General features: G+C 42.1%; 1 protein-coding gene across 2 annotated transcripts; it reads left to right on the top strand.

Annotated features, from left to right (window-relative positions):
* BPGM (bisphosphoglycerate mutase) lies at window positions 1–27,356 on the top strand. Of its 2 annotated transcripts, XM_081800070.1 has the most exons (4): window positions 1–145; window positions 12,581–13,242; window positions 25,273–25,456; window positions 26,803–27,356. In XM_081800070.1, the coding sequence occupies exons 2-3, from the start codon at window positions 12,642–12,644 to the stop codon at window positions 25,452–25,454; spliced, it is 783 nt and encodes a 260-aa protein (XP_081656196.1). In that variant the 5' UTR covers window positions 1–145; window positions 12,581–12,641; the 3' UTR covers window positions 25,455–25,456; window positions 26,803–27,356. The 2 variants fall into 2 exon arrangements, with proteins under 2 accessions (XP_081656196.1, XP_006729232.1); XM_006729169.3 differs by lacking the exon at window positions 26,803–27,356 and having other exon boundaries at window positions 25,273–26,762.
* Window positions 27,357–27,605: the final 249 nt, after the last annotated feature.

Below are 27,605 nucleotides of genomic sequence, written 5' to 3'. Positions count from 1 at the left end.
GAGCGCTAGGACCTCCCCCTTCGGGCTCCAGAGCTAGAAAAGAGCGTCGATGCCGGCGGCAGCGATGAGTTGTAGGAGGAGCTGGGTGCTTGGCGTTGCTGAGGAGCGGCTGCTGCTACTGCTGCTGCTGGTGGCCTCTTTACAGGTGAGTGGTTTTGTTTTAGAATTTTGCTCTTCCGAACCTTTCTGTTTTTAAGTGATGTTGTGTTTTAATTTGGAGTGCAGGAAGGCCAGTTCTTGACTCCCCCGATTCCGTCTTTGGAGGGAATCTGGTGCTCGCTCGTCTGCCCCTCGAGCTCCCACCCTCACTTACTCCCCAGGTCCCTCTCAGGTCCCTTTCTCAGAATAAGCCTTCCTGGGACGCACGGATCTGTCAGCTGAAAGGAGGACTCCGCCTTGGTCGTGGTGCCTTGACGGCAAGAGTAAACAGGAGTTGGAGGGAGTGATGAACTCAACTCTCCTGGACGTATGAGGCGCAGTGTGGCAGAGGAGGGGTCCTGGAAGCAAGCTAGGGGTGTTTTCAGGGCCACGCCACTCTATTTAGGGCGATGGCAGACCTGGCCCTAAACGTCTAAGTAGATAGAAAAAAACCTGCATGCCAGGGAAGGAGAAAGAGGTGAATATCTGCAATGGTTTCACGTAGCTCTCACATCGAGCTAAATCACAGGTTCTTAGAACCACTAAAAATTAAAAAAAATAATAGTAAGTATATTTCTCCTCTGTTCAAAGGGATGGGGGCTGCATTACTAGAGAAGGACAGGAGAAATGCATAATGGAAGTAAAGTTCACAGTTTCTTTGAAAAAGTAAAGTTAAAGGATAATTAGTTGTTTGCTAACTTATTATACTCCTCTTCCCCTACCACCTCCCTTCCAAATTATGGAGGCTTTACAGCTTGTGAGTGGTACCAGAATGCGAACTGACTGAATGCAGACTTTTGGGGAAAAAAAATCAAATAGCATCTTTCACCAGGAGGTACTACAGTTTTCTGTGATGAAAGCAGAACACATGTCAGCTTGTACTTTGCTTTAAAACTCTCTCCCCTGAGGCCAGGGACTGGGTTTTATCCATCTTTGTTTTCCTGGAGCACCTCACACACCATAGATGCCCCTCATATGGTAGTGGGCCTTCTTTTATTTTAAGTTTTTATTTTTAATTCTAGTTAGTTAACATGCAGTGTTATGTTCGTTTCAGGGGTACGATGTAGTGATTCAACACTTGCATGCATCACCTGGTGCTCATCACAAGTGCACTCCTTAATCCCCAGGTGGTGGACTTTAGAGAAGTGTAATTCAAGCAAATGGTGTAGTGGAAGGAGCTCTGAGTTGGAAGTCAGAACTCCTAGGTTTTAGTGTTGAAGCTGATGCTATTTGTGTAATCTTAAAACAAATCATTTCAACCCTCTGGCTTAATTTTTGCATCTTTAAAAAAGCGGATGTTGTCGCAGATTATTTCGGAGGGTCATGCCTGTGTTAAAAGTCTGTTTTATTTTTTTTTTTTAAGATTTTATTTGTTTATTTGACAGAGATAGCAAGAGAGCACAAGCTGGGGGAACAGTAGAGGGTGAGGGAGAAGCAGGCTCCCCGCCATGCAGGGAGCCCAATGCGGGGCTCCATCCCAGGACCCTGGGATCATGACCTGAGCCGAAGGCAGACGCTTAACCATCTGAGCCACCCAGGCACCCCTAAAAGTCTGTTTTAAAATAAAGATGATTAGGCATTTTCCACCACAAGTACATAAGCAAAAATGTCATAGTGGTAAATTCTGGGCCAATCTGTTAGCAAATAAAAGTTCCCATCAACAAAGGATAGTACTTGTTCTTTTGTGCCCCTCTTTAAACCAAACCCAATGGATCATTGTAGAAAATTTGGTCATTGTACAGAATAACCATTGTACAGAGTATAATGTGGCAAAAAATGTCATCCTTTATTCCATCACTCAGAGGTAACCACTGTTAGTGTTTGGGCAGATCTTCCAGTCTCTCTTCCTCTTTTGCCTTCTACGGTTGGTTGAGATTAAGTGGCATATTTCATTTTAATAATGACTGGTACATCTAAATTCAGCTGTGCCTTCATTTTTGTGGGTCTGGTGCTCAGAGGACACAAGTATTTGAACCAACAGGTCTCTTGAACATCCTTGGAATGAAATCTGGTGTGAGAGAATGTTTACATGGAGAAATAAGACCGAAAGTATTACTCTTTCATGGAAATTTGGCCACAAAAACTGAAAAATGTACTTTATAAAATGTAGAGAAAATGTTAGCCACTTGATTAAAGCATTTGGATTGTAGAATACTGCTTAATATTTGGTATGCTTTTAGAGCTTTGTCTTACCATCAACTCCCCACACCCCCAACACACACAACATTCGACTGCATTTCTCCTTCCACTACCTAATTTAACCTTTTCTCTTCATCCCCATCCTCATTTTACTTTGTACCCAGCTTTTACTTCCGCACATACCTCAGCAAGGTAGGATCACTTTCAGGGGCCTGAGGTCTGGGCGAGTCTTCATTAGTCTGATCCGTTCAACCCAGAACACCTCTCACTCTTTGGCAGAGTGCTTCACCATAATCTCATTTAGTCTCCCTAATAGCCCCTTGAGAACAGCAATTATCCCTGTCTTTATGGATAAGGAACCTGAGGTCCAGAAAGTTTGAATCACTCGGTCCAAATCACACCATCAGTAAGTAGCAGAGCTGGGACTAATGTCGGGATTTCTTGACTCCAAACTTCTGGGATTTGGTGGCAATAGTTTGTGTTGACAAAAGCTATTATCCTGGGGGAATAAGTAACCAAAGTTAGGAAGGAGGTGTCAGGAGTGGGTGTTGCGCTCATCAGTGATGCTGCACAGGCTGGAACAAGCAACATGCCCCGGGCAAACACTCATCTCATGACCCAGGTAGATCTCTTCCCTGTGAATAGGGGTCTACCTGCTATGGTTTGCTACCTGTGTAACAAGTGATCAGTAGAGGCTGCTGGTAGCGGTAAAGTTGGAGAATGACCGGGGTTACAGTGCCTGGAAAACACCAGGAAGTGATAGCATTGGCTCCTGGTAAAGAGGTGCTCTTAGGGCGCAAGTGAAAAAGTTACCATAAAGCTTTAGGAAGTAATAGATGGTGGAACACAAGGTACTTTTAGGTACGGTCATGTTTGAACTTTTAATATCAAGCTTGATTTTGAGGAAAGCATATTTTGTTAAGATTCTAAGGAACTGTGCTCTGGATTTCATTTCCCTTAAGAACTGTTCCTTTTTTAATTTATCCGAAACATGATTAACCTCTCTTTTTTTCTATCCTTGAATATGCCAGCCTATCTTTTACAGAATTAGATTCCTCTAGAGGTAGATTAAGAGTTGTTCAAAGCCATGCAATGGGGATTTGGACTAGGGAAAACATCCGAGTGGTGAAGGGTAGCATTTGACTATCTAATATTTAAGGGGAAGCTTTTGATCACAGCAACTCTGGCTCTGTATCTCTTATTTTATGTTACTTCAACACTATATCATTGATCACACTTCTTACTCAGTTTTTAGAAGCAGAAAACTAAGTTTTTATTTTTAGACTGGCCTTTATCCTATAATTTTCCTCACCCGTTCATGAGTTGTTATACTAGAGCGTTAGATATTACATTTCAGACACCCGAGGAAGGGAAGCAGCAATGTCTCAGGAGCATTAGTTTGGAAGACAGGACGAGCCTCAGTTATGGTGGGGGGCGGGGAAGGTATGTGAAAGTATATGGTTTAATGAGGGGCAGGAGTGGGAGGCAGCAGCAAGATCGTCTAGTGCTACATTTGTTGAAACTACCTAGAGGTCCTGGAAATATTGTAGAAGTAACCTCAGTAAATGCAATGCTGTGTATTTGCACCAGTCCCCTACCTACCTACTGCCTCCAGCCCTGCCTTGCCAAAAGGATGTGCTAATTCTAAAAAAAACATAACTTCAGTTTTATGGTGGCATTTATGGAAAGAATAACTTTTGCTCTGTAGGCAATTGAGATGGAATTTCTATACATAGACATAGCGAGAAGTCTTTGAAAATATGTCACCTGCATAGTGTGTTTCCTTTGAATCACTTGTCTCTTTACTGCTAAGCCAGTTGTTCAACTTGTATGCCTGAGCAAGTCTACATTCTCCTGAAGTGTGAGGCACGGTGACAATTTATGAAGATGGTGTCTGAGAGAAGTAAAGCATGTCAGAATGACATATTTTTGAAGTTGGTTAACAGCATGAATACTTTTTCTCTGTAATTTTACCTTGAACCCATTATTAAATCAATTAAGCAGAAGTAAACAGACTGATTTGAATACGTTCAGTATTGTCTTCTGCGAGGAAGAAAAACAATTATGAATGGGATTCCATTACTCAAGGTACTTGCTGTTCTGGCCAAGAATAAAATCAGGTGATTTAATAATTCTGAGATTATCCCACGACAGGATGCTTAAAGGTTCAAAATGCTGATGTGATTAGTAGATCTGAGTATGGTATCCAGCTAGGCCATGGTTTGGCAAAATAAGGCCTGCTGGTCTACTACCTCTTTTTGTACAGCCTACAAGCTATGATTGGTTTTTATGTTTTGTTTTTTTGTTTTTACTGGTTGAAATACATCAAAGAATGACAGTACTTCATGGGCATGAAAATTATATGAAATTCTAATTTCAATGTCCATACATAAAGTTTTGTTGAAATAAAGCTTCATTTATTCATTTATGTACTGTCTGTGGCTGCTTTCAGCTGCAATGGTAGAACTGAGCAACTGTAACAGAGACCATAGAGCCTAAAAAATTTACTGTTTGGCCAACACCAAATACAGAAAAAATTGCCAACATCTCAGCTAAGCTGTAGTGTCTTTCATATCCATCTCCTGCATCCCATCTCAGTAGCCATTATCCTGATCCAGTCCAGGTCCATTGCAAAAGCCTCTCACGTATTCCTATCAGTAGTTTTCCCCATCTCATTCTGTGTTTGTAAGTGTTGCCTGATCCTCCTAAAATACACATTATTAAATCTTCAGTGATGTCCCAATACTTATAGAAGAATCTATCTTCTTTGGCACAAGGCCTTTCTGGGGCCACTATTCAATCTTATCTTTCTAGGCTTGTCTCCTCCCACTTCCTTGATATACTCTCTACTTAGGATAGGGATCATATAATTTTCCAAATGGGACACTCACGGGTGAAAAGGGCCCTATAATAATTATGTTGGGGAAATAGGCCTAAAGCAAGACTGTTCTAGGCAAACGTGGAAATGTGGTCACCCTTTCTGTACTCCAACCAGTTTGAATGGCTCACCATTCTCCATATACACCTGTTCCCTTGCCTCTACTCACTATTCCTTTAGGCTAGAATTCTTTTTCCTTTTTCTATAAATCTAAGTCTTGAACATCTTTCCAAACCCAGCTTAAATAGTACCATGTCCATGAAGCCTTACTCAGAAATAATCTCCCCTTTTTCATCTCCTTTATGAATGAAGTGCTTTCTCATTGTGTGGATTACTTTCTGCTTTAGTGATAACACACACACACATCCCTTTCCCCTATCAGTTCTTTGAAGACATAATCTATGCTGGATTCTGTACTTCTCACAGTCCTGTGTTATGCCCTGCTCAAATGGGGTTTGCAACACATGTTTAAAGAATGAGTTAATTGACTAGACTAGGGAGACCGATGAATATTTGGGGCTGTCAATTTATAAATCATCCATTTTAATGTAAGTAAAGTAGTGAGAAAAGTTTCCAAGGACTGAGGACAGAGCCTTGGGTGCCAGTGTGGTGATGTAGCAGAGTGGTTCAAGGCCTAAGGATAGGCTTAGGGGGTCCAGCCTGCCTGAGACTGAACTCCAGCTCCCGCCATTTGCAATGTGTCACCTTGGACAAGTCGACCTTTCCTTCTAAGTTCCTGCATCTGTAAAAGGGGAGTAACCATAGAACCTTCTCCATAGAATGGTTGTTGAAGATTCAAACAGTCCCATACACATGATGAGCCCTCCATGAATATTGCCTGCTATGACTTCATATGCTGTCTTCATCATCACAGATAGTACTGTTAGTGGTGGGTAGGAAAATATGGAGACCCAACACCAGGATGTAACAATAGAAGAGCTGAGAGAAACACAGCACCGGAATCTTAGAATAATTCTAACCCCTCTATTGAGGTAGTCAGCTTCAGAGGGATCAAAGAGATGGGAGTCCTGAGAGAAGATGGTCTTCACTTAGTAAGAAATAACTAATTGGTAGTCTTTTGAGAGACTATTTCAGCAGAGTGGTCAAGGCTCAGGTTAGGTGTCAGAAGACTAAAGAAGTAATGGCCAGAAGGAGGGGAAAACAGCAAAGAGGAAGGGGTGAGAAGATGAGACACAGAGTCATATAAAAGATATGTTTGTTTAGTAAATTTTTTCTTTGAGCAATACCATACTTTAAAAAGGAAGAAACCCTGGGGCGCCTGGATGGCTCAGTCCATTAAATGTCCAACTCTTGATTTCTGTTCAGGTTTTGATCTCAGGGTCATGAGATTGAGTCCTGCGTTGGGCTCCATGCTCAGCAGGGGAGTCTGTTCCAGATTCTCTTCCTCTCCCTCTGCCCCTGCTCCCCCCGCCCAAAAGCTCTCTCTCTCTCTTTGAAATAAATAAATACATCTTTAAAAAAAAAAAAAAAAGGAAGAAACCCTGGGGTATGCTAATTCAGTGACCTGTGTGGCCCTTTTTAGTATGAAGTAAATCATTGACTAAAATTAGTGCTTAATTCAGGTGCTGGTAACCCTTGCCAAGGGATAAACAAGGAATCTTGAGAACCAACTCCAGAGTGGTGAGCTTTACCAAAACAACACAAAAAACAAAGGTTGCCTTTAAAAAAAAATAGTTTTTAATTTAAGGGTGGGGAGTGTATATTTGTAGTATGGTACCTCTTTGTAAATTGCCCACTTGACTTTGTGCCTTAAGGTTTTTCTCCAGAGCAGTCATAAGCTGAGCCCTCCTTTATACTCACCTTGTTTGTATGCATTTTATGAAATGACTGCCTGGGTTTGGAAGGACAAGTTGTGACTGGAAATGCTCCTGTGAAGTGGAGCCAAGTGAGCCTAGATACTCAAACCCAGACTCTGAAGTCTCCATGGGGAGGAGGAAGAGCACAGGTATTGGAGGCCAATGTGGATTGCAGTTCCAATTTGCCACTTAGTGGCTCTATGTGTTTTGTTTGTTTGTTTGTTTGTTTTTTGGGGTTTTTGTTGTTGTTTCAAGTTTTATTTAAATTCTAGTTAGTTAACATATAGTGTAAAGTTGTCAGTCAGAGTCTCTTTTCTCTGTGCAGATTACGGCCATTCGTGAATATGCTAAACCTTGAAGGATACGGAAATGTAATGGATGATCGTGATTGGCTCTGGCTTTGCCATTAAATACACTGCGATTCTTGAATTAAGACTTCCTAACCCCTCGGGCCTGCAGTTACCACTCAAACTGTCAAGCCTTAGGCTCATTCGCACAATGTAATCACTTTGGTTGACTTCAGTTCAGTGAATACACCTTCCTACTAAGTGCCCAGCGTGTGTCACATGTCACGCTAGGTTTTAGAGATCGGGCAGTGAGTGAGGCCTGCCGTGATGCAGCTGACAGTCTAACAGGGCACATAGAAAATGAACAAGTAATCCGTACAAGTGACCCATCACAATTCTACCCAGTGTTGTAGAGCGGGGTGCTTCAAGAGTGTCTACCAAGTAGGACTGACTACTTCCCCGGGGGTAAGAAGGAAGGGCAGAGATGTTGGCCTAGAGCCGAGGTGGTTGAAACCAGCAGTATCTCAGCATCACCTGGGAGCTTGTTAGAAATCCAGATTCTCAGATTCTCAGGCCTGTACTCAGACGTACTCAGTCGGGCCTTGGAAGTGAGGCCCAGCACTGTTGTAACCACTTCTCTTGGTGATTCTGATGTACGTTCAAGTTTGAGAACCACTGGCCTAGAAGAAATAACCTTAAAACTCAGCTGTAAAGCTGTTCCAATCAACATGGTAGCTACTGGTCACATGAGCCTTTGAAATGTGGCTGGTCCAAGTTGAGCTGTGCTTTAAGTCTAAAATATCCATAAGGTTTCAAAGACTTACTATGAAAAAAAGAATGTGAAATACCCCATGAAGAATTTTATATAGATCATAGGTCAGAATAACATTTTGAACCTATAAGGTTAAATAAAATATATTATTAAAATTAATTTTATTTATTTCTTTTCCCTTTTTAATATGGCTTTTAGAAAAATCTAAAATTACAGATGCGCCTGGGTGGCTCAGTCGTTAAGCATCTGCCTTCGGCTCAGGTCATGATCTCAGGGTCCTGGGGTGGAGCCCCGCATCAGGCTCCCTGTTCAGCAGAGAGCCTGTTCTCCCTCTCCCTCTGCTGCTCCCCCTGCTTATGCTCTCTCTGTTTCTGTCTCTCTGTCAAATAAATAAATAAAATCTTTTAAAAAAAAATCTAAAATTACATATGTGGCTTATAGTATATTTTGATTGGACACAGCTGTTTTTTTTTAAAGATTTTATTTATTCATAAGAGACAGAGAGAGAGGCAGAGGGAGAAGCAGGCTCTCCGCTGAGCAGGGAGCCCGATGCAGGACTCGATCCCAAGACCCTGGGATCATGACCTGAGCCGAAGGCAGACGCTTAACCATCTGAGCCACCCAGGCGCCCTGGACACAGCTGTTCTAAAGGATGACTAGAGGTTACCTAAAGCTGGGTGGGACCGAGGTGGCTGTGGAGGGGAGGGGAAGCTGGGCGAGGGTTCTGGATAGGGTACAGTGTGTGCAGAGGTCCTGAAGCAAGAAAGAACACGGCATGCTCAAGGAAATAGAAGAAAACCAAAGCCTCGCAGTTCACATTAAGAATTTTGAACTTTATCCTAAGACCAACAGGAAGTGATTGAGGATTTTAAATTAGGGTGCTCACTTTTCAGGACTTTTGCAGCTAATCAGTGAGGGCATGAGAGCTACATCTGAATATAACAAGACTCTCAGAATCCAAGCTTCTTCCCTCTCCCAAAAGATGGTGGGGGTTGGAGGCATTTGGTCAGGACCGAGAGGGAGCAGGACGCTGCCCATCACCGGCCCGTGCCCTAGGATCCGAGGCACAAACACCCCTGACAAAAGGGAGAAGCAGACACCTGGGAGAGGTAGTTTTGCTTTCAGCTCAGAGCTGGCAGAAGCATTCCCGGAAGAGTCCAAAGTTGAGTGGAAGTTTGATTACAGAGCTGGGGCTCTGCAGGGAGCTGGCCAAGGGTTTGGCGAAGGAGGGTCAGGGACAAGGAGGCCAGCAGGTGTGGAGGTTAGAGAGTGTTGAACAAAGCAGGGGAAGCCAGGATTGGAGCCTGGAGGCTGGGGGTCTGACCATCTCCCAGGGTAAGGTGGCCTCTTCTTTCGTCTGTGGCCTGGAGGAGATTCTTTATAAGTCATGGACTCAATCTAGCCTCCAGACATATTTCATTGAGCTCACATTTTTCAAATGTATTTAAATTAGTCAGCAGTATTAGTATTAGATGTCGCATAAAAAAATGTGCATTTCTGGTGTTTTTGAAAATTGGAAGGTCCAGGAACCCCAGTTCTAAGCCTCATAGAGAAATGGGGGAGCTAAGTAGTCACTACTCCTTTTAGTTTTATATGAACTTTTAGGAGCTGAAATGACAATTTTTATGTTTTTTAAAGAAGACTTTTTTTTTACCCCGAAGGCAAAATTGAGTTCATGGGTCTCTGTGGTCTGACTCGAAGTCTTACATTCTCTCCAATGTTTGCTTTGAGGAGTCCCATCTTCTGTTTGTTCTCCAGAAAGGTTCTAAGAATGGGAGCCTTAGTTCAGTGAGACCAGGTTATACAAAAGCTCTGTCCACTGACACAGGAATCGCGTCCATCAGAGAAGCACGCGTGGTCCCCAAAAGTTCTCCACGGTTCCCATCACCCCTGTGGCCCAGCATCGCTGCTCTTCACCTCAGTCTGGCCCCTGGGACATGTGAGTTTGCAGCCCCTGCCTGAAACTTTAAATGAGACTGACTGCACTACTGTGTGTTTGTTGGCAAAAACTTGGTATACCAGCTCCCATGGTGATTAAAATCTTAAAGATTTCCAACTCTAAACCTCAACAGCTCCTCTGTAAATATTCAGCAGTTAATTAAGTAGGAAGTCAGTTGATAGCAGCAAGGAGGAGAGAAGGAAGTAACTTTGTTTACGCAAGACAGATGCACTAGTCTAGTACCTTATCCTGTATTCACCACTGTATGCTGGAGTGAGGGAAGGGTGTGTATTTGTGTAGTCTTCTGGCTGTGGTACTGTTTCTCTGCTCCAGTGTATGTAATTGGGCGGCGGCGGGGGGGCTGGAAACAGAGAAATTGTTCTATTTCTTAAACAAAGTAAGCAAACAGCAGATTCAAATACTGCCAAGCTTGGCAGTAAGTGCCTGGGTGTTCATGATGTTATTCCTCTTTGTATATATTTTGTTCTCTTGATATAATTCGAAATCAAAGACAAGGGAGAAGTGCTTCTGCCTACAGAATTTGTTTATCATACCCTTTTCCATTTGAAGGGAAAATAGCTTCATTAGCATAAGGAGGCTTCTTGCTTGACAAGACAAAGTAAGGGTTGAGGTGGCTTCTCTTTTCTCCATCCCCCTTCACCAGCAGCAAAAAACAAAACAATAAATGTTACAAGGGGGTGGATCTAGTTTTTGATTGGTCAGAAATACAAAAATGTCTTTCTTTTGCAAATTAAACACACGCATACATGCACGCACGCATGCATGTATGCACCTGTGAGCGCGCACACACACGTGCACACACACACACACGCGTGTGCATTCGTTATTTGGTTTCTCCCAGTGCCTTAGAAGGAGTTTGTTCAAGGGAAGGAGCCTGAAGCTTGAGCTTCATTAGCTTCATAATTATTCTGCTTCTGGGCACCAGTAATCATTCAGCAAAACGCTGCGCAGATGTCTTTCATCCTGTTCTCTGTTCTTCCGCCACCCCAAAGGAGTGCTGAGGGAGGGCAGAGGCATCGCCCTCCCTCCAGAAATTCTCAGCTCTGTGAGCTGCCTTCGCCTGAGCCCATCTCTTCCAGATGCTTTCCGTTTCTTGTGCAGTGAAGCTTCAGACCTGATGCTTGACAAGAAAGGGAAGTCCTAAACCTAATCACCCTCATCTTTCACCTACTTCCAGACTACCTCAGTCTGCTTCCTCCCTCAGGTCCTCCTCTGTTTGCCTTCACCTGAAATAAGATGAAGCCTTATTTTAAAGGCTTTTTGTCCCCCCTTCAGAATCTCTAGGAATTACTAAAGAAAGGAAGAAACTCGATACCCAGATTCCAGTTAACTTTGTCACTGATTGTTACGTAACTGTGGATGAATCACAGGTTAAGTGGGACAGAAAATCTCCAGTGAACGGGGCTTGCCAAGAATGGCAGAGGACCAGGCCCCGATGTTCCTATCATCTTTACTCCCCAGTGTGGAAAACCCTGGGGTGGAAATGGAGAGCGCTAGGCAAGCAAAGTGAGTGGCATTTGTCAGTGTAAGTATGTCCACTGCAGGGAGAGTGGGGGCAGCCTAAGGCAGCCAGAATTTAGCTAGAACCTAAGGCAGCAGACTCTCCAGGGGACAGAATGGGCCCAGCAGACCTTTGGGTCAGCAGCTTAACTTGGGGAATTCAGAAACACCTGAAGGTTGTCTGTCCCACTCTACCAGATTCTTCTCCTGCTGAGATGTGACTGGTTTGTGTAGGACAGTTTAAGGGTCGGGGAGGAGGAGACAGGGCCTTCTTATCAGCGTGCTTCCTCTCACTCCTCCAGACCTGCTCCTGCTAATCTGTTTCCACAGGCAGCATCTCTTAGCTGCTTGCAATTGATAGCTTGTTTGGCATACGGATTTATGCCTGCCAAAAGCTCTACCTTGAGGCAGGTGAGATTATTTCGGTGAGTACCGCGTTCAGTGTTAATGTTGCTTTAAATCACTTTTAGTGTTGTTTGAATGTTGCACCTTAGATTTTCTTATAGATCATGGAGCCTATTGCACTGGAGAGCGAGCTGCCCCTACTTAGTGATTTACATACCGGATAAATGTGCTGGGTCACTGAATGAACATGTTTAACTTCTATAATAAAATGAGACTGGTAAATATTTCTCTTTTCACCAGAGGAAAAACAAAGTGAGGAGGATGCCTTCAACCCGGAGTCAGCTGGTAGGAGCTGGGAGTTCCCAGCTACTAGTCATCCTTTTAGACATCTATAACTCATTCCACTAAATCCTCTCTTTTGTAAGCACGGACTGTCTTTTTATCTGGCGGAAATGCAGCGTGCCATTAGAATGACGTGGTCTGTTAGTGTACCTCATACAATTAACATACTGTCCAGCCGTCAGAAGATTTAAGTTGACGAGGTTCCCTGTAATGAATTATTTGTAGAATATGCCATTATGTGCCATAATGTATAAGGTGTCTGGTGTCTTGATGTCAAATCTGGTCAAAGGAATGCCTCCAATTTAGTTTTAGGCACCGACTATTGTAAAGTTGTGCTTCCATTCCCAGGAGTCAGTTGAATGAAGAATATAACAATACACTTTTTGTCCCTTCTCTTTCTAGATGTATTGCTGTCATTGAATATTGGCCCATTTGAAAGTGCTAGGGAAGCTCAATCATCAGGATGTCCAAGTACAAACTGATTATGTTAAGACATGGAGAGGGCGCTTGGAATAAAGAGAATCGTTTTTGTAGCTGGGTGGATCAGAAACTTAACAGTGAAGGAATGGAGGAAGCTCGGAACTGTGGAAAGCAACTCAAAGCACTAAACTTGGAGTTTGATCTCGTATTCACATCCATCCTGAATCGGTCCATCCACACAGCCTGGCTGATCCTGGAAGAGCTGGGCCAGGAGTGGGTTCCGGTGGAAAGCTCCTGGCGTCTAAATGAGCGTCACTATGGAGCTTTGATCGGTCTCAACAGGGAGCAGATGGCTTTGAATCACGGTGAAGAACAAGTGAGGCTCTGGAGAAGAAGCTACAATGTGACCCCACCACCCATTGAGGAATCTCACCCTTTCTACCATGAAATCTACAATGACCGGAGGTATAAAGTGTGCGACGTACCTGTGGATCAGCTGCCCCGATCTGAAAGCTTAAAGGATGTTCTGGAGAGACTCCTTCCCTTTTGGAACGAAAGGATTGCTCCTGAAGTATTAAGTGGCAAAACCGTTCTGATATCCGCTCATGGAAATAGCAGTAGGGCTCTCCTGAAGCATCTGGAAGGTACCATCTTTATGCTACTACTTCCTAGAGGTTGTGAGTGTTATACTTGGGCCTTAATCTAGAAAGGACATGGTTTCTGAGCTAATAATGCACAACTGGCATGATAGACTTTCTTTCCCGTTCCTTTTTGCCACTTTAGTCTTTTAAGAATCATTTTGTTCTATAAATGAAAAACCCTGTGCCTTTTACATTCATATTATAGACAGAAGTGATTCTAAAACTTTAGCAAGCATCAGAATTACCTGGAGGGAGAGTTTGATCTACTACAGATTGCTGGCCCCACCTTTGGAGTTTCTGAATTCGTAGGCCTCGGGTGTGGCTGGAGAATTTGCATTTCTAAGACGTTTTATGGTAATGCCCATACTGCTGCTTGGGGTTCTCCACTTTGAGAACCTTTGATATAAAAGATTATATGGCTTTTGTTGTAATAAGGGTAAGGGAGGCTAGGAAGGGTATATATTTCTATAGAAATGGTATGCAAAGCGCACTTACTTATTTGAGTCTTTCCAGATAAATAAAATGATCTAGACTTTGGTTTTGCCCATGCTCTTCCAACTTTAAACAGTTATTCCGGTGTTTCAGACCTGGCCTTCCTGAACAATTCCTTCATTCTAATCCTCTTTCCAGACCAGCCTGAGTCATTGCTTGGGAGAAAGTTAGGGGGACAGAAAAGGAAAGTATGGCTTTTTGGAGATAACCAGTTGCCTCCATTTAACTCAAGCATTTAACTGCTTGATGTTGTATTCTAAATGTATTCTGAAATGTACACTATTGTTATCTTCCTCTTAAGTAACGTGAACTAAATGAACTCTTGAGGACTCGAGCTCACCAGTTTGGAGCGTCAGTGATGGCCCTGTGGCACCTTCAGGGGGGTCTCTCCTTCCCCTTTCTCCCTTCACTAAGTAATCCTAAGGAGTTGTGCGTTTTGAGTGATCTGCTCCATCCACTGTTTCCCTGTCTGTTAGCACTCTTAGCAGTTAGCCCATGATACTAGAATGCATTTCTCCAACATTCCCTTCCCATTCTGCTTTACTTTTCTCTAAGAGCCTGTGAGAAATGAAAAGGTTGACATTGCATGTGAAATAAGTGAAAATAGGTTATTGGTAACAAAACAAAGTGATCTTTATGAGATTTTATTGTAAACTTTTTAGCATGTGTTTTTACCCCTGATTTTTATATAACATGGCCGGGAGCCAAATCATTACTCCTATACCTGCATCCATTAGTTGTGCAGAGATCTAAACTCTACAGATTTTATTGGCTATTAAAAATGTTACTGGCTAGTCATGGCGCTCAATCTGTTGGTGTATGTTTGTGTATATATCTTATTTACTCAACTATATAAAGGGTTCTATTCTTCCTCTTTCAGAATAGTCAGATACTGGATTAAATGATAAATAACATCATCGTTATTGGACTATAGTACTTTATTGTTTGAAGAAGAGTTGAGCCTTCTCTTAGGACAACGACAAACTGAAATGGAGAATTTCGAAGTTTCTGCCAAAAGATGTATTCTGTCCCACGACGCCAGTTCCTTTTTTCCAGAGACAGGGCTTAGACCTCCTTGTGGCCAAGCTCCCTTCCCTAAAGAAAATGCCATCACCTCCTTCAGGATCCTCTTTTCTTCCCTGTCTTAGCTAGGAAATCCTCCCTTTAAAAACGATTTCTTGCTGTTTAATACCATTTATTCTTCAACTGTCTTCAGGTTTAGATGTCTTTAAGATTATTCTGCATCCCCAACCACAGCTCATCTTAGATACCCTCTTCTTTTAGTGCGTCAGTGACTTCACGATTTCTTACTGTTCTTTTTTTGAAGGGAATAGGAAGGTTTACAGATGGTGGTGAGGACGACTACCACCGTGGTGGGAGTGGAGGCAGACCTGCCTGTGGAGGGCAAGGTTACCCACAGAAAGCTTACTTTCTGCATTTGAAGCAGGTTTTGAAACCACTAATAATTTATTTAAAAAACAATCATTTGGGATAGCTGCTGTGGAAAACAATCTGGCAGCTTCTCGATAGATTAAACATGCAGTTACCATATGAGCCACCAATTGTACTCCTAGGTATTTACCTGTATTCATTTCCTAGTGCTACTGTGACAAAGTACCAATCACTGCATGGCTTAAAACAACAGATACTAGTTTTCTCACAGTTCTGGGGCCTGGAAGTCCTAAATTAAAGTGTTCGCAGCGTCATATTCTCTCTGAAGTCTCAAGGCGAGAATCCTTTCTTGCCTCTTCTAGCTTCTTGTGTTCGTTGGAAATCTTGGGCATTCCCTGGCTTGTAGATGCATCATTGCAGCCCTCAGTCTTCACTTGGTGTTTTCCCCATGTGTCTCTCTCTTCCTTGTCCAAATGTTCCCTTTTTGTAAGAACACAAATAATAGTAGAGTAGGGCCAAAGACCTCCTCTTAACTTGATTACCTTGATAAAGACCCTATTTCCAAATAAGGTCACATTCTCAGGTTAGGACTTCAGTGTATCTTTTTGGAGGGATACAGTTCAACCCATAACAGTACTTAAGAGAAATGAAAACATATGTCCACAGGAAAACTTGTATACAAACCTTCATAGCAGTATTATTCATAAGAGCCAAAACATGGGAGCATCCCAAATGCCCATCACGTAGTGACTAGATAAATTAAATTTGGTATATCCATACAATAGAATATTATTTGGCAATGAAAACAAATGGAATAGTCTTCTGTGCTATAACACGGATGAACTTTGAAATCGTTGTTACCTGAAAGAAACCAGTCACAAAGGAGCATATATTGTACAATTCTACTTAAATGAAATGTCAGCATGGCCAAATCTTTAGAGACAGAGAAGATTGTTTCCTAGGCCTGGGGTGGAGGTGGTGGGGGTGTGGACTGAAGAGTGACTGCAGTTAGGTATCGGCTTTCTTGTTGGGGTGGTGAAAATGTGCTAAAATTGATTGTGATGATGGTCACACAAGTCTGAGTGTACTAAAAGCCATTGACCTGGACACTTTATGTGGGGAAATGGTATGGTATGGGAATTATCTAATTAAAGCTGCAAAAATAGCTTGATCAATGGGATTGAAAGATGAAAGGATTTGACATTGGCCTAGAAAAAAATATTTCAGGGCAAATACATGGAAATGCTATCAAAGTAGACATGCATGGATGTGGAGTACAGAATAAGGAAAAAATAAAATAAAATACAACTTTGACCTCTAGGGCAGAAGTGGATTTATAGGGATTGCTGAGAAATTAGCAGACATTAGTTCTCAGGCTTTATTTAAACTTTCTTCTGAAGGTCTTTTTTTAAACGTTGCATGTATAGAACTAAATTACCTTTCAGAGCTTACTGAAGTTGAAGCAATCTTGAATTATAATTCCTATCCCTATCACTATAAATAGGCCTTAGACACAATGTGTTTATTTGCGAGATAGTTTAAAACAGCGGTATTCATGCTGGAAGAGGTAAATAGTACAAGGAGACTCGAGTCAGAAGTTATGTGAAAGTGGAAGAGGTGTGGAGTTGGCTCATGTCTGCAGCAGAGGACGAGGGAGGTGTAGATGAGGGAGACAGGGACTGGAGACGGGAGGTTAGGTGACCAGGGAGGATGGCAGACATTCAGGGGGAAAAAATGGCCGAAAATCCAGAATATGCCATTGGCACAAGCCCACAGGTGGGGAAACAAATGGAGTGGGTGGGAAGATTGGGATCTGTCCATAGAAGACACAAGGCTGGTATGTAATCTTGGCTCACCCATCCTGGGTAGGGGAACAACTTTGTTCCTTTTTGGCCTGTAGTACCTCCTGGTGGTGCTGTTGTTAAGATTCACAGAGCTCTTTGATGTCGCTGTGATTTCCTGTAATGACTTCCATGCCTAACATGGAAGAAATTATTTCATGTGCATGAAATGGACTAAACTAGATTTTAGGATCACTTGATAAATTAGTTATCATGTCTTATTTTAGGAGTTCTCTAAGTACCAATCTCCACTAAGAAATTTCTCTTACAGTGTATACTGAAAAATAAGATGCAAGTATTCTATGTCACAGCTCTAAGAATTAAGTATAAGTAACTTTCCCAAGATCAGAAGAAATCGTGTGTTATTTCTTCCATGTCATTTCTGTTAATGAGATTTTAGGTTTTTTAAAATTTATTCTGGATGTATATGGTCACCGGAATAGGAATCCCAACATGAGTCCTCTTACCTCACATGTCTGACCTTCAGGAGCTCAAGTTATAGGGCTTTATGTGGTACTTGATAAATTCCCAACCTAAAAGAAAACATTCCTTTGAATTTGGATGCTAACTTTTTAAGACTCCAAAATATTAGGTCAATCTCCCTCACTTTAGGGGGAAAAATAGAGATTTTTATCTGATAGTAAGGACTACTTGCAATTTATTTGTGATTATATGTGTTTGGTGTGTTAAAAACATATCATAAAATTTACCATCTTAATTGCCAATTTATTCTTACTGTAAAGTTACATGACTATACATACCACCATTAGCCATTTTCTGGTTAATACCTATTGTCCCAGTGCAATTATTTATTTATTTATTTTTTTAAAAGATTTTATTTATTTATTTGAGACAGAGAGAATGAGAGAGAGAGAGCACATGAGAGGGGGGAGGGTCAGAGGCAGAAGCAGGCTCCCTGCCGAGCAGGGAGCCCGATGCGGGACTCGATCCAGGGACTCCAGGATCATGACCTGAGCCGAAGGCAGTCGCTTAACCAACTGAGCCACCCAGGTGCCCCGTCCCAGTGCAATTATTAATAGCCTCTCCTTTCACTTTCAAAAGTGCCCCACTTGAATGATAAATCATGTGGTCATCTTACTATAAAGATGTTAGCCTTCATTAGTATTAAGAATGAGTCCTTGGGGCGCCTGCGTGGCTCAGTTGTTAAGCATCTGCCTTCAGCTCAGGTCATGATCCCAGGGTCCTGGGATCGAGCCTCATTTAGGGCTCCCTGCTCAGCAGGGAGTCTGCTTCTCCCTCTCCCTCTGTCTCCTCCCCCCCCACTCGTGCTCTCCCTCTCTCTGTCAAATAAATAAATAAAAATCTTAAAAAAAAAAAATTAATCCTTGAAATGGCATGGCTGTGATCAGATTCCATACTGCCTGTAAACATAAAAGTTGCTAAATTCTTTGCATTAATTACAAAAATAAGAATGCTTGTGGCTATAGATTCATCTGATTCCTAGTCATACTTTCTAGATGTTTATATAAAATTCTCCTCTATAAACAGGATCTTTCAAGGAACTGGGTGATGTTTCCCTGTATTGTGCTTATATTGTTTGACAGACTTAAAGCTGTTACTTCCTGCTGAGGAAGAGTGTGGTAGCTGATAGAATCCAATGACTGCATACTGTCATATCATAAAAATGCTTTATTGTTTAAAGACTAGAACTTGGGGTAGGAAGGATGATGACCCTGTTAAATAACTACTTAGAATACTGGTTTACCCTGAAATCTCAAAGTGTCTTATGATCTTTTTACTTAGAAAGTATACTCGTGTTCCACATCTGCTCTACATTGTATATACCTCAACAATGAAGAGTGTTGGTTCTTAAGACATTATTTTGTTTCTCAGCTATTTGGTGCTATGACTTTACCCTATAAGCAGTCAAGTCCTGACTGACACGTCTTCCATTTGTGAAAAAGAAGACAGGTGCTGTAGGAGGAAAATGAAACCCAGACAGACCTCAGATGACTTAGCCAATGATCATGATAATTAGTTGGAGTCGTGAACTCCACCCAAACCCAGTTCACTGAGTCTCCACACATGATTACCACCTGGGCTTTTTTGTTTTAATTTTTTTCTGAAAAGTAGCCCTTCCCTTGATCTATTTTTTGTTTGGAGTACTAAGTTTTAAGAAGCTGAGTCAAGAGTATCCTTGGCAGGTAAACCATTAAAAGTTAATTTGATGCAACTAACTGAGTCCCCAATTATTATTGCTGTTACCCTAACATTGTGGCTTGTGTGTGGTGTTCCCGGGTACAGCTATACGAGGTGGCCTTATTTTGAGTGCATGCTATGTGCTAAGCGCGGTTCTAGACATTTTACCTCATATCCTGTTTAAAATAGGAACTAGTGCAAGGTTCTGAACTGGCTGGAAAGCTGTGTTTCAACCGTGTGTTTTACTCTGCTGTTTAGTGTATCTAGGTCATATTTTTAAATTTCATTTGACCAATCATTGATCACTAAGCTATTTTGCTTAAAGAAACTGCTTTAATAAAAAGGAACAGCCTAAAAAAAAAAAAAAAAAAAAAGAACAGACTACTGATATACCTAACATCCTGGGTGAATCTCAGTTGCATTATGCTAAGTGAAAGACACTGAATTTAAAAAGCTGTATGTTGTACATTCCTGTTGAAGTCTTAGCCCTCAGTAGTTCAGAATAGGACTGTATTTGGGCATAGGGTCTTTAAAGGGGCAATTAAGGTAAAATGAGGCCATTAGGGTGGCCCCTAATCTAACATGATGGGTGTCCTCATAAAAGATCAGGACACAGACACAGAGGGAAGACCATGTGAAGACACAGGGAAATGGCAGCCATCTACAAACCAAGGAGAGAGGCCTCAGGCATCAGATATCTGCACAACTGTGAGAAAATAAATTTCTGTTATTTATTTTTTTTAAGCAACAAACAAACAAACTAGGCATTGTATGACTATTTGCCATTCAGGAAAAGGCAATACTGTCGGGTCAGAAAACAGATCAGTGGAGGAAGGGTAGGCTGCAAAGTGGTAGAAGGAAATTTGGGGGATTTATAGAACTATTCTGTACACTGAAAAGGGTGAATTTTACTGTATATAAATCATACGTCAATTTAAACAGTCTTGCTTTTATCCAGCGAAATGACCAGTGCCCTAATGGGGACCATGCCTTTTGTTGCACAAAATAATAGGCTGGATTAGTTTGATTGTCAAATAGTAGAATTAAAGGAAGGGTGCTGCATACACCTACCTTTGCCTTTGAAAACTAACCTGGAGGGCACTGGTATGCTTTCTCAGGAGTAATCGGTGCTGTCTCTAAGCACCCAAACCATGGACAGCGTAGGGAATCGCCAGTCAAAGCCCATCTTCATGAATTACCTATAAGCTGCGGGAGCACAAAGCTTTGTACCTGGAGGTTGTAAGCTCCTCCAGTAAAGGTTTTTCTGCCTCAGAATGATTTCTCCTCACTAACCACCGAATTCTCTGACTTGTTTTCCTTCTCACAACCAGCCCGCCCAGGAGTAGGTCAAACCCAGGAGAACAAACAGTACAGAGAGGCAAGTGTTACTGATTCAGAGCAACACTCTTGTACAGGCTTTGCAAACCCAGGACCCACGTGTCAGCACCCAGAATATGCTTCTTGCCTGCTCGGGGCGGCCTCTACCCTGTCAATTACTTACTTAATATCTCTGCTTTTCAATTGTAGATCACTGGGGGGGTTGCATTACCTTTAACTTGAGAGTAGCTCTTAATACTTTCAGAAGAAAGAAGACTTCAGACAGACCTAGGAGATATTGTATAGTAGGAAGATGCCCTACCTAAGGGACGGCTTTACCTATTTTTAGCAGCCTAAACGATTATCAGTGCTGTGCTAGTAAGTCCAGGCCAAAGAATTCCGACCCATTTCTCCCAGAGCAGCACCATATGAAAGCTCCTAACGCAGGCTTAGTATCTAAGAGCATCCTGTTCTGTAGCGTTCCAGACAGGCGTGTGATTCTTTCTCTGTGGTTGGCATAGTCACTTCCTGTTTGTTTCCTGCTGGCCCACACTGAAGGAAAAGCCAGGGACTGAACTGGAGCGTTGGATGTAGTCTGCATCTTGCCAGCGGAAGTGGATTGTTTAGTCTGGGTTCAAGCACAGGACTAGGCAGTTTCAAGTTTGGAATCAGAGTGGCATGCAGGAGACTCATGAACAACGGGCTTGATCCCGGAAGAACACTGTGCAGCGGCACACAGGGCGAGGCAGAGAAGCCTTGAGGCAGAATTAGAGAGCCAGGGAGGGCAGGTCAGCCGGGGCCGGCTGTGGGGGCGGGGCTGCGGAGTGCATCACCTTTGACATTTTAGTGGGATATTTTCAGAAGCGGCAAATTCAGGCCTCCCTCCGGCGAAGCAAATGCTTGTCCAGTGGTACGGTTACGTTTTCTCTTATTAGAAGTATCCTTGATTTATAAAAACCTTTACTTTTAAAAATTGTAGGCTATTTTAACTATAAAATTCAACGTGGAGTGGATTCTGTTCTCTGCCTTATTCTAAATTAGAGGCTGTGATCCTATCATCATGTTACAATATTCAAATAACCCCTTTCCAGTTGCTCCCCAGCCTATCTTTAAGTTGCACATAATAGCATCCAAACCTTAAGGAATTCTAATTAAAGATAGGCAGATCATCTGTGAAATTGAGGGTCTCTTGTGTCAGCTCTTATTTTTGCAATAGAATACAGACCTCTCCCCACGAATCGCCCATCGGTGGGGTTTGAATTGTGACTTACTTGCCTGGGAGAGGTACGTGGGGCCTGCGTGGCACCTCACGGTCCAACAAACTGATCAAAGTGGTTTCCCTCTTTTCTTAGATTCCAAAAATATGCACTGCAGATTTGGGGTTTGCTCTCGTCCTGTGACAGATCTGTCTCCCTGGACATCTTCTCTCCTGTTTCCCGAGATTCAAGGATTTTGAGCAAACCCTTTGGAGGAAATCAAAGAAAATATACGGAGGACAAATTTAGTTTGAATTGCTTATTAGCGCTAAATATAAACAACCTTTTCTTCAAGGCTAAGAGCCTTCTCAACTCTCTTCTTGGTAAGGTTTTTAAAGGAAACCTAATCTTTCATCAAGGTTTCAAGAGTACAAGACTAGATGTAATTGGCCCAGAGAGTTCAGGTTTATTCATTTCAGCTATGTGCTGAGGGCCTGTCAATTCAGGTACTGTTCTTGGTGCAGGATACAGCCTCTAGAACTGGACACACGAAATCTTTACTTTTGAGGAGCTTATGTCTCCATTTTGATCTCTTTCTGAAATTTGGCCAAGACCGTACCTCTGGCAAAGTCTTCAGAGTGTTTTCGTGTATAGGCTTTATGCATTAGAATTTTTAGTTAATGTTTTATTCTTTATTGCTTGTCTTTATATGTGAGAAGTAGATTTATATAATATATACAGTTGTAATAGTGGATCATATAGCTAAATGATTTCTGGATCCTGGAAGCCAACACATAACAGGGTTCTTTACAGTTGAACAAACCATTTTCTAAATTCCCACAGTGGCTAAGGCACTGTTCTAAGATATAGGTGACACGGGGATGGATGAGACATGGTCCCTGTTCTCAAGGAGTTTGTAATCCTGGCGGGAGAAGCAAGCATTTGCGCAGCCCTCTCTAAGGCCAAGTGTGAGTGCCATAGTATATGTACGGTGATCTTGATATCTGTCTCTGGTTCCTGTTCCTGCTGTATTGACTTGGAGGCTGGGGCTCAGAGGTGCAGATTTGACTTCTTGAACTTAATCCTATATGCAGAAAATGAAGTTGTTTGAATTTCTCCCCATATTGGCATCGAGTTACCCCTTTGACTTACCATAAACTTTCATTATTTCTTACTTAGAAATTTTCTTACATTTAGACTGATTGCAGTTAACTCCTAGATGCTCCTATGTGAAGGTTCAAGGATTAAAGACAGGGGCACCTCGCTGGCTCAGTCGGCTAAGTTTCTGACTCTTGACTTCAGTGCAGGTCTTGATCTCAGGGTCATGAGTTCAAGCCCTACCTTGGGCTCCATGCTGGGCTCCATATCTGTGGAGCCTACTTAAAAAAAAAAAAAAAGAGGGCCTCTGGGTGGCTCAGTTGGTTAAGTGACTGCCTTCAGCTCATTTCATGATCCTGGAGTCCCGGGATCGGGTCCCACATCGGGCTCCCTGCTCGGTGGGGAGTCTGCTTCTCCCTCTGACCCTACCCACTCTTGTGCTCTCTCTCTCACTCTCTTTCTCTCTCAAATAAATAAATAAAATAAAATCTTAAAAAAAAAAAAAGACAATGGTTGGGAGTTCAAGAAGGGGTGGCTGTGGAGGGGGAGTGACAGAGAGGGGTAGTTGCAGGGTGAGGACTGCATTCTTGGATGCCAGATAAAAAATCTAAGCCCGTTATCAGACAGGGCACGTGCTGTTCACTCATTTTAACCTTCATATGATGTTCCAGTTAATGAATTTATAATACAGTATTGCATAACGTAGTATTGATTCAGTTTGGCTTAATTCAGTGCAGATGCATTATTCTAGCCTTAGGACCTCTTCTTGCTTAAGTTTCTCAGGACGAAGAATGGCTTAAGCCAAAATCGGGTAATGAGTAATAGCTTCACTGTGGTTTTTCCTAATTTGCTATTTTAAAATTTCAGTCTCTTAAGTCTCACTGACTGATTATTAACCAGTCTAGGTATTTTAAATATGTGTAAGTAATTAGTCTGCCATGTGAATGATTTGAGTAGTCATTAAAGTGGAATGTCAACTTTAATTTATTTATTGGAAATGTTTCTATTTCTGTTGAGCTCTCTTTCCTTTGTAGGGTAAATATTCTAGTTCTCGTGGCTTTTGTTTAGTTGGCTCTTTGATTTGGTCCCACAAAAAAGTGGGTTGTTATCTAAGCCATAGGCGTGAGCTTGAGGGTGGTGCTACTAAAGAGAGGACCTGTCAAGGTCTGGTTAGATCTGGGGCCATAGTCAAACAAGAGAGTCCCATGTGTGCTCCAGCCCCTTGCCAGAGGCCTAGAACTCTTTTCTAAGGTCACAGACTACAACCCCTAAACCTGGCCCATCGTGATCCCAGTGTGTTAGCTGTTTCAAAGAGCTCAGACGACTCTGTTTATGCCCTTTACCAGTCCCGAAAACAGTTAGTTCCCAGCCCTTCACAAGGGCACAGCAGGGATGCAGAGATTCTCCTCTCTCCCTAGACTGCCGTGGAGGTAGCCTTGGACAGACAACCAGGGTTGAAGTCCTGGGATTTGGGAATAAAAAACCCAGGTCCAATTTTATTGCCTTAGCAGTCTTGAGATTTGAGAAGCTTTATTTAACTTTTCTGGATCTGTTTAGTATTTTTTAACAGCCCTATTGAGATATCATTTATATAATATACAGTTCACCCATTTAAAGAGTACAATTCAGTGGCTTTTTGTATGTGTACAGAATTGTCCATCTATCACCACAGTCAATTTTGGAACAATTTCATTATTCCCAAAAGTAACCCTATACCTAGCTGTCACTTCCAACTTTCTCCATTCCCTCTAGCATTAGGCAACCACTAATCTCTTTGTTTCACTCTAGATTTTCCTATATAAATGCAGTCATCCAACATGCAGTCCGTGGTGACTGGCTTCTTTTCATTAGCATAGTGTTTTCAAGGTTCAACGATGTTTGGCATGTATCAGCACTCACTTCTTTTTCATTACGAAATAATATTCCACTGTATGGCTCTGCTGCAGCTACCATAGTTAATTTATCCCTTCATCACTTGAGGGACATTTAGGCTGCTTCCACTTTTTGCTGTTATGACTAATGCTACTATGAAAGTTCACATATGAGATTTAGATAGGAAACATGAAGGAACAACAGGTTGCCCCAAAGGGTATCTGCTATCCTAAAATTTGATGTGATGCAAATCTCTAAGGTTTTTTTTAACTTCTGGGAAGTTTTTTCCTTCCAGGAACTATAGCTAGAATCCCTCCCAGGATCTGGCATGGTTCCAGATACACAGCTAATATGGGACTCAATAAATGTGCAGTGGGGAACCTGGGTGGCTCAGTCGGTTAAGCGTCCAGCTTTTGATTTCAGCTCAGGTCGTGGTCTCAGGGTCCTGGGATCGAACCCCACATCAGGCTCCGTGCTCAGTGTGGAGTCTGCTTGAGATCCTCTCCCTCTGTCCCTCACTCCGCTCACTCTCTTTCTCCCTCTCTCTCAAATAAATAAGTAAATAAATAAAACCTTTTAAAAAATAAACATGCAGTTACACAACTGAACGGAACTTCCTCTTACACTGTCTTCAATGTCTTGTTCGTTCCTCTCCTGATCTACAGGTATCTCCGATGAAGACATTATCAACATTACTCTTCCCACTGGAGTCCCCATTCTCCTGGAACTGGATGAGAACCTGCATGCTGTTGGGCCCCACCAGTTCCTGGGCGACCAAGAAGCTATCCAAGCCGCCATTAAGAAAATAGATGATCAAGGAAAAGTGAAAAAACAAGCTGAAAAATGAAGGCTTTCCCATTTGCTGGCTAGGAATAGCTGAAAAAAAAGTGGCATGCAGTGTTCTATGGGTGCTGATCTCTCTCTTTCTTTTTTTTTTTTCCCCCCTGATTTTTCCAGAACTGGGCTATGGGGTAGAGTTTATATAGGTAATTAGGGAACTTATGTTGCCCAGGTAAAGGCTTTAGGATGCCTGAGGACTTTGTCATGTCTTATGAATGAACTCTCCTGCTTGTCCTGTTTGAATTAGTCATTTGTGGGGCTAATTAGTAACAGTGGTGGTTAATCAATGTCCTAAATATCTAAGGAGAGTAACAAGTAGAGGTGAAGTTTAAGGTATTTGTCATTCAATAAATCATTATTGAGTCACTGTGGACAGGCACTACTTATTCTAATAAGTAGTTCACTTTTATATTTACTAAGACTTTCTGGGATGATAGTAAGCTATCTTAGATAATATACTCTAATTAAGTATTTATTACTAGGCTTCTCCTCTAGGCAAAGGGATGCTTTGCCAGTTAAAACCAGAGGCCCATTAAATGGGGGAAATCATAGATGGGTTTCTCCAAGAAAGCCACCAACAAACAGTAAGGCCCTTTGCCTTGTCTCTAGTCCAGAGACGTCCTTTCTTTGACATTTGGTAGGAATGCCCTTTGGCTGCTAAAATTAGCAGCATAGAGACAGCCCTAGCTGTTGGTGTTCTCCTTTTGTTTTGTTCTGTTGAACTTCAATCTTTGGGTACTTAAAATTGGTTTAAAAATAAAGGTCTGTGACCGAAAAATGAATATCCCCAAAGCATCTCCATGTAAGTGCTAAACATTAGGTAAAGGCTTCTGAACTAGTCTTTGGCTCCGAATCTTCCTGTAACACTCGAAAAGTTGCATGGACACTCCCGATTCTCTATAAATTGAACATCGGGGTTGGGGGGAAGGTAGAATATAGTGCATGTAATTTTATTCACGTGAGCAGGGAAAACATGGTACGTTGGGGCTTGTCATATACATGTATTGTTCATCCGCTGAGAGCAAATGATTATAGTACATACTGTAGAGCAGCATGGGTAGGCCATGGGCAGACATGATTACTTCTCAGTCTCAGTGACAGTTTTCCAGATCGTATTTTTAAATGTCATGGGTACGTAAGTCCTCATTTCTTTAAACTCTTGCCTTATTTCAAGGCAGGTGACCTGTAGTTCAGTGATAAAGTCATGGGGAAAAAATTGTAGCTATTTATCAGTTTTTCATGGTTTTTCCATTGGCAGATTAATCTGTTTGTATCCATTTGATGATAAATGGCAATAGAAGAAGACTAATTTAAACCCTTGCTACTGCTTGGTCTTCATTTGGTCCTTACCGTAGGGTTCTGGCTGCACTGGTGATGAAGATGGCTGGGAAGAAGAGCTGAAGTTGGTGTGCTCACAGCTGACCACATCTGTGACGCATAAGGACGTGGAATGTGGGTGCTTTGCATTTCTGACCAACTTGTGGTGTAGCCCTTCTGTAGGCCTTCATTTTAGTCCAGCTGCTTAACCAAATGATAACTCTTTAGAATTCAGAGATCAGATCTTCCTAGAATTCTAACCCTATGGTGAGGCCGTACCTCAGACCGTTCTTTAACAGTTTCATCTCTGGAATTGACCTCTGCGTTTTCTGACCCGAGCGGTGACCCTATCTTAATGCGGCTCAAGATCCTAGAGTTGGAGTCTTCCCTTGTCCCGCATCTGGATGTTCACTCCCAGGGTACCCCCCGGCCGAATGATGTGCTTCTACACACAAAGCTACACTGACAACCAGACACTTTGGAATCTTGCAGATTTCCTAAGATAGGGTTAATTTTTGCCGACACTTTCTGATATAATTTGGTTTATTGTTTTTGAGATCTTGGCTGAAATAAATGAGACATTTATGAAAAACCTCATGTAAAATTATTTTTTTTTAAAGATTCTATTTTTTAAGTAATCTCTACACCCAGTATGGGACTCGAACTCACAACCCCGAGATCAAGAGTTGCACACTCTACTGACTGAGCCAGCCGGGTGTCTCATTTTCTTTTTTTAAGACATGTAAAATTATTTCTAACAACTCCAACAGTTCAGCCTTAGATCACCTAATGTACCTGTTTTTTTTTTTTTCACATGGCTTACAAGATATCCAGAATTTTT

This window comes from Leptonychotes weddellii, chromosome 12 (genome assembly GCF_054177405.1).
Source record: "Leptonychotes weddellii isolate Sample4059 chromosome 12, ASM5417740v2, whole genome shotgun sequence".
Lineage (NCBI taxonomy): Eukaryota > Metazoa > Chordata > Mammalia > Carnivora > Phocidae > Leptonychotes > Leptonychotes weddellii.
Note: the sequence above shows the minus strand (reverse complement) of the source record. Positions and strands in the feature narration are given on the sequence as shown.

Coding starts and splice junctions, on each gene's coding strand:
- BPGM (XM_081800070.1), top strand. CDS start 12,642: ATGTCCAAGTACAAACTGATTATGTTAAGACATGGAGAGGGCGCTTGG. Junction 13,243..25,272: donor TCTCCTGAAGCATCTGGAAG/GTACCATCTTTA, acceptor CCTGATCTACAG/GTATCTCCGATGAAGACATT.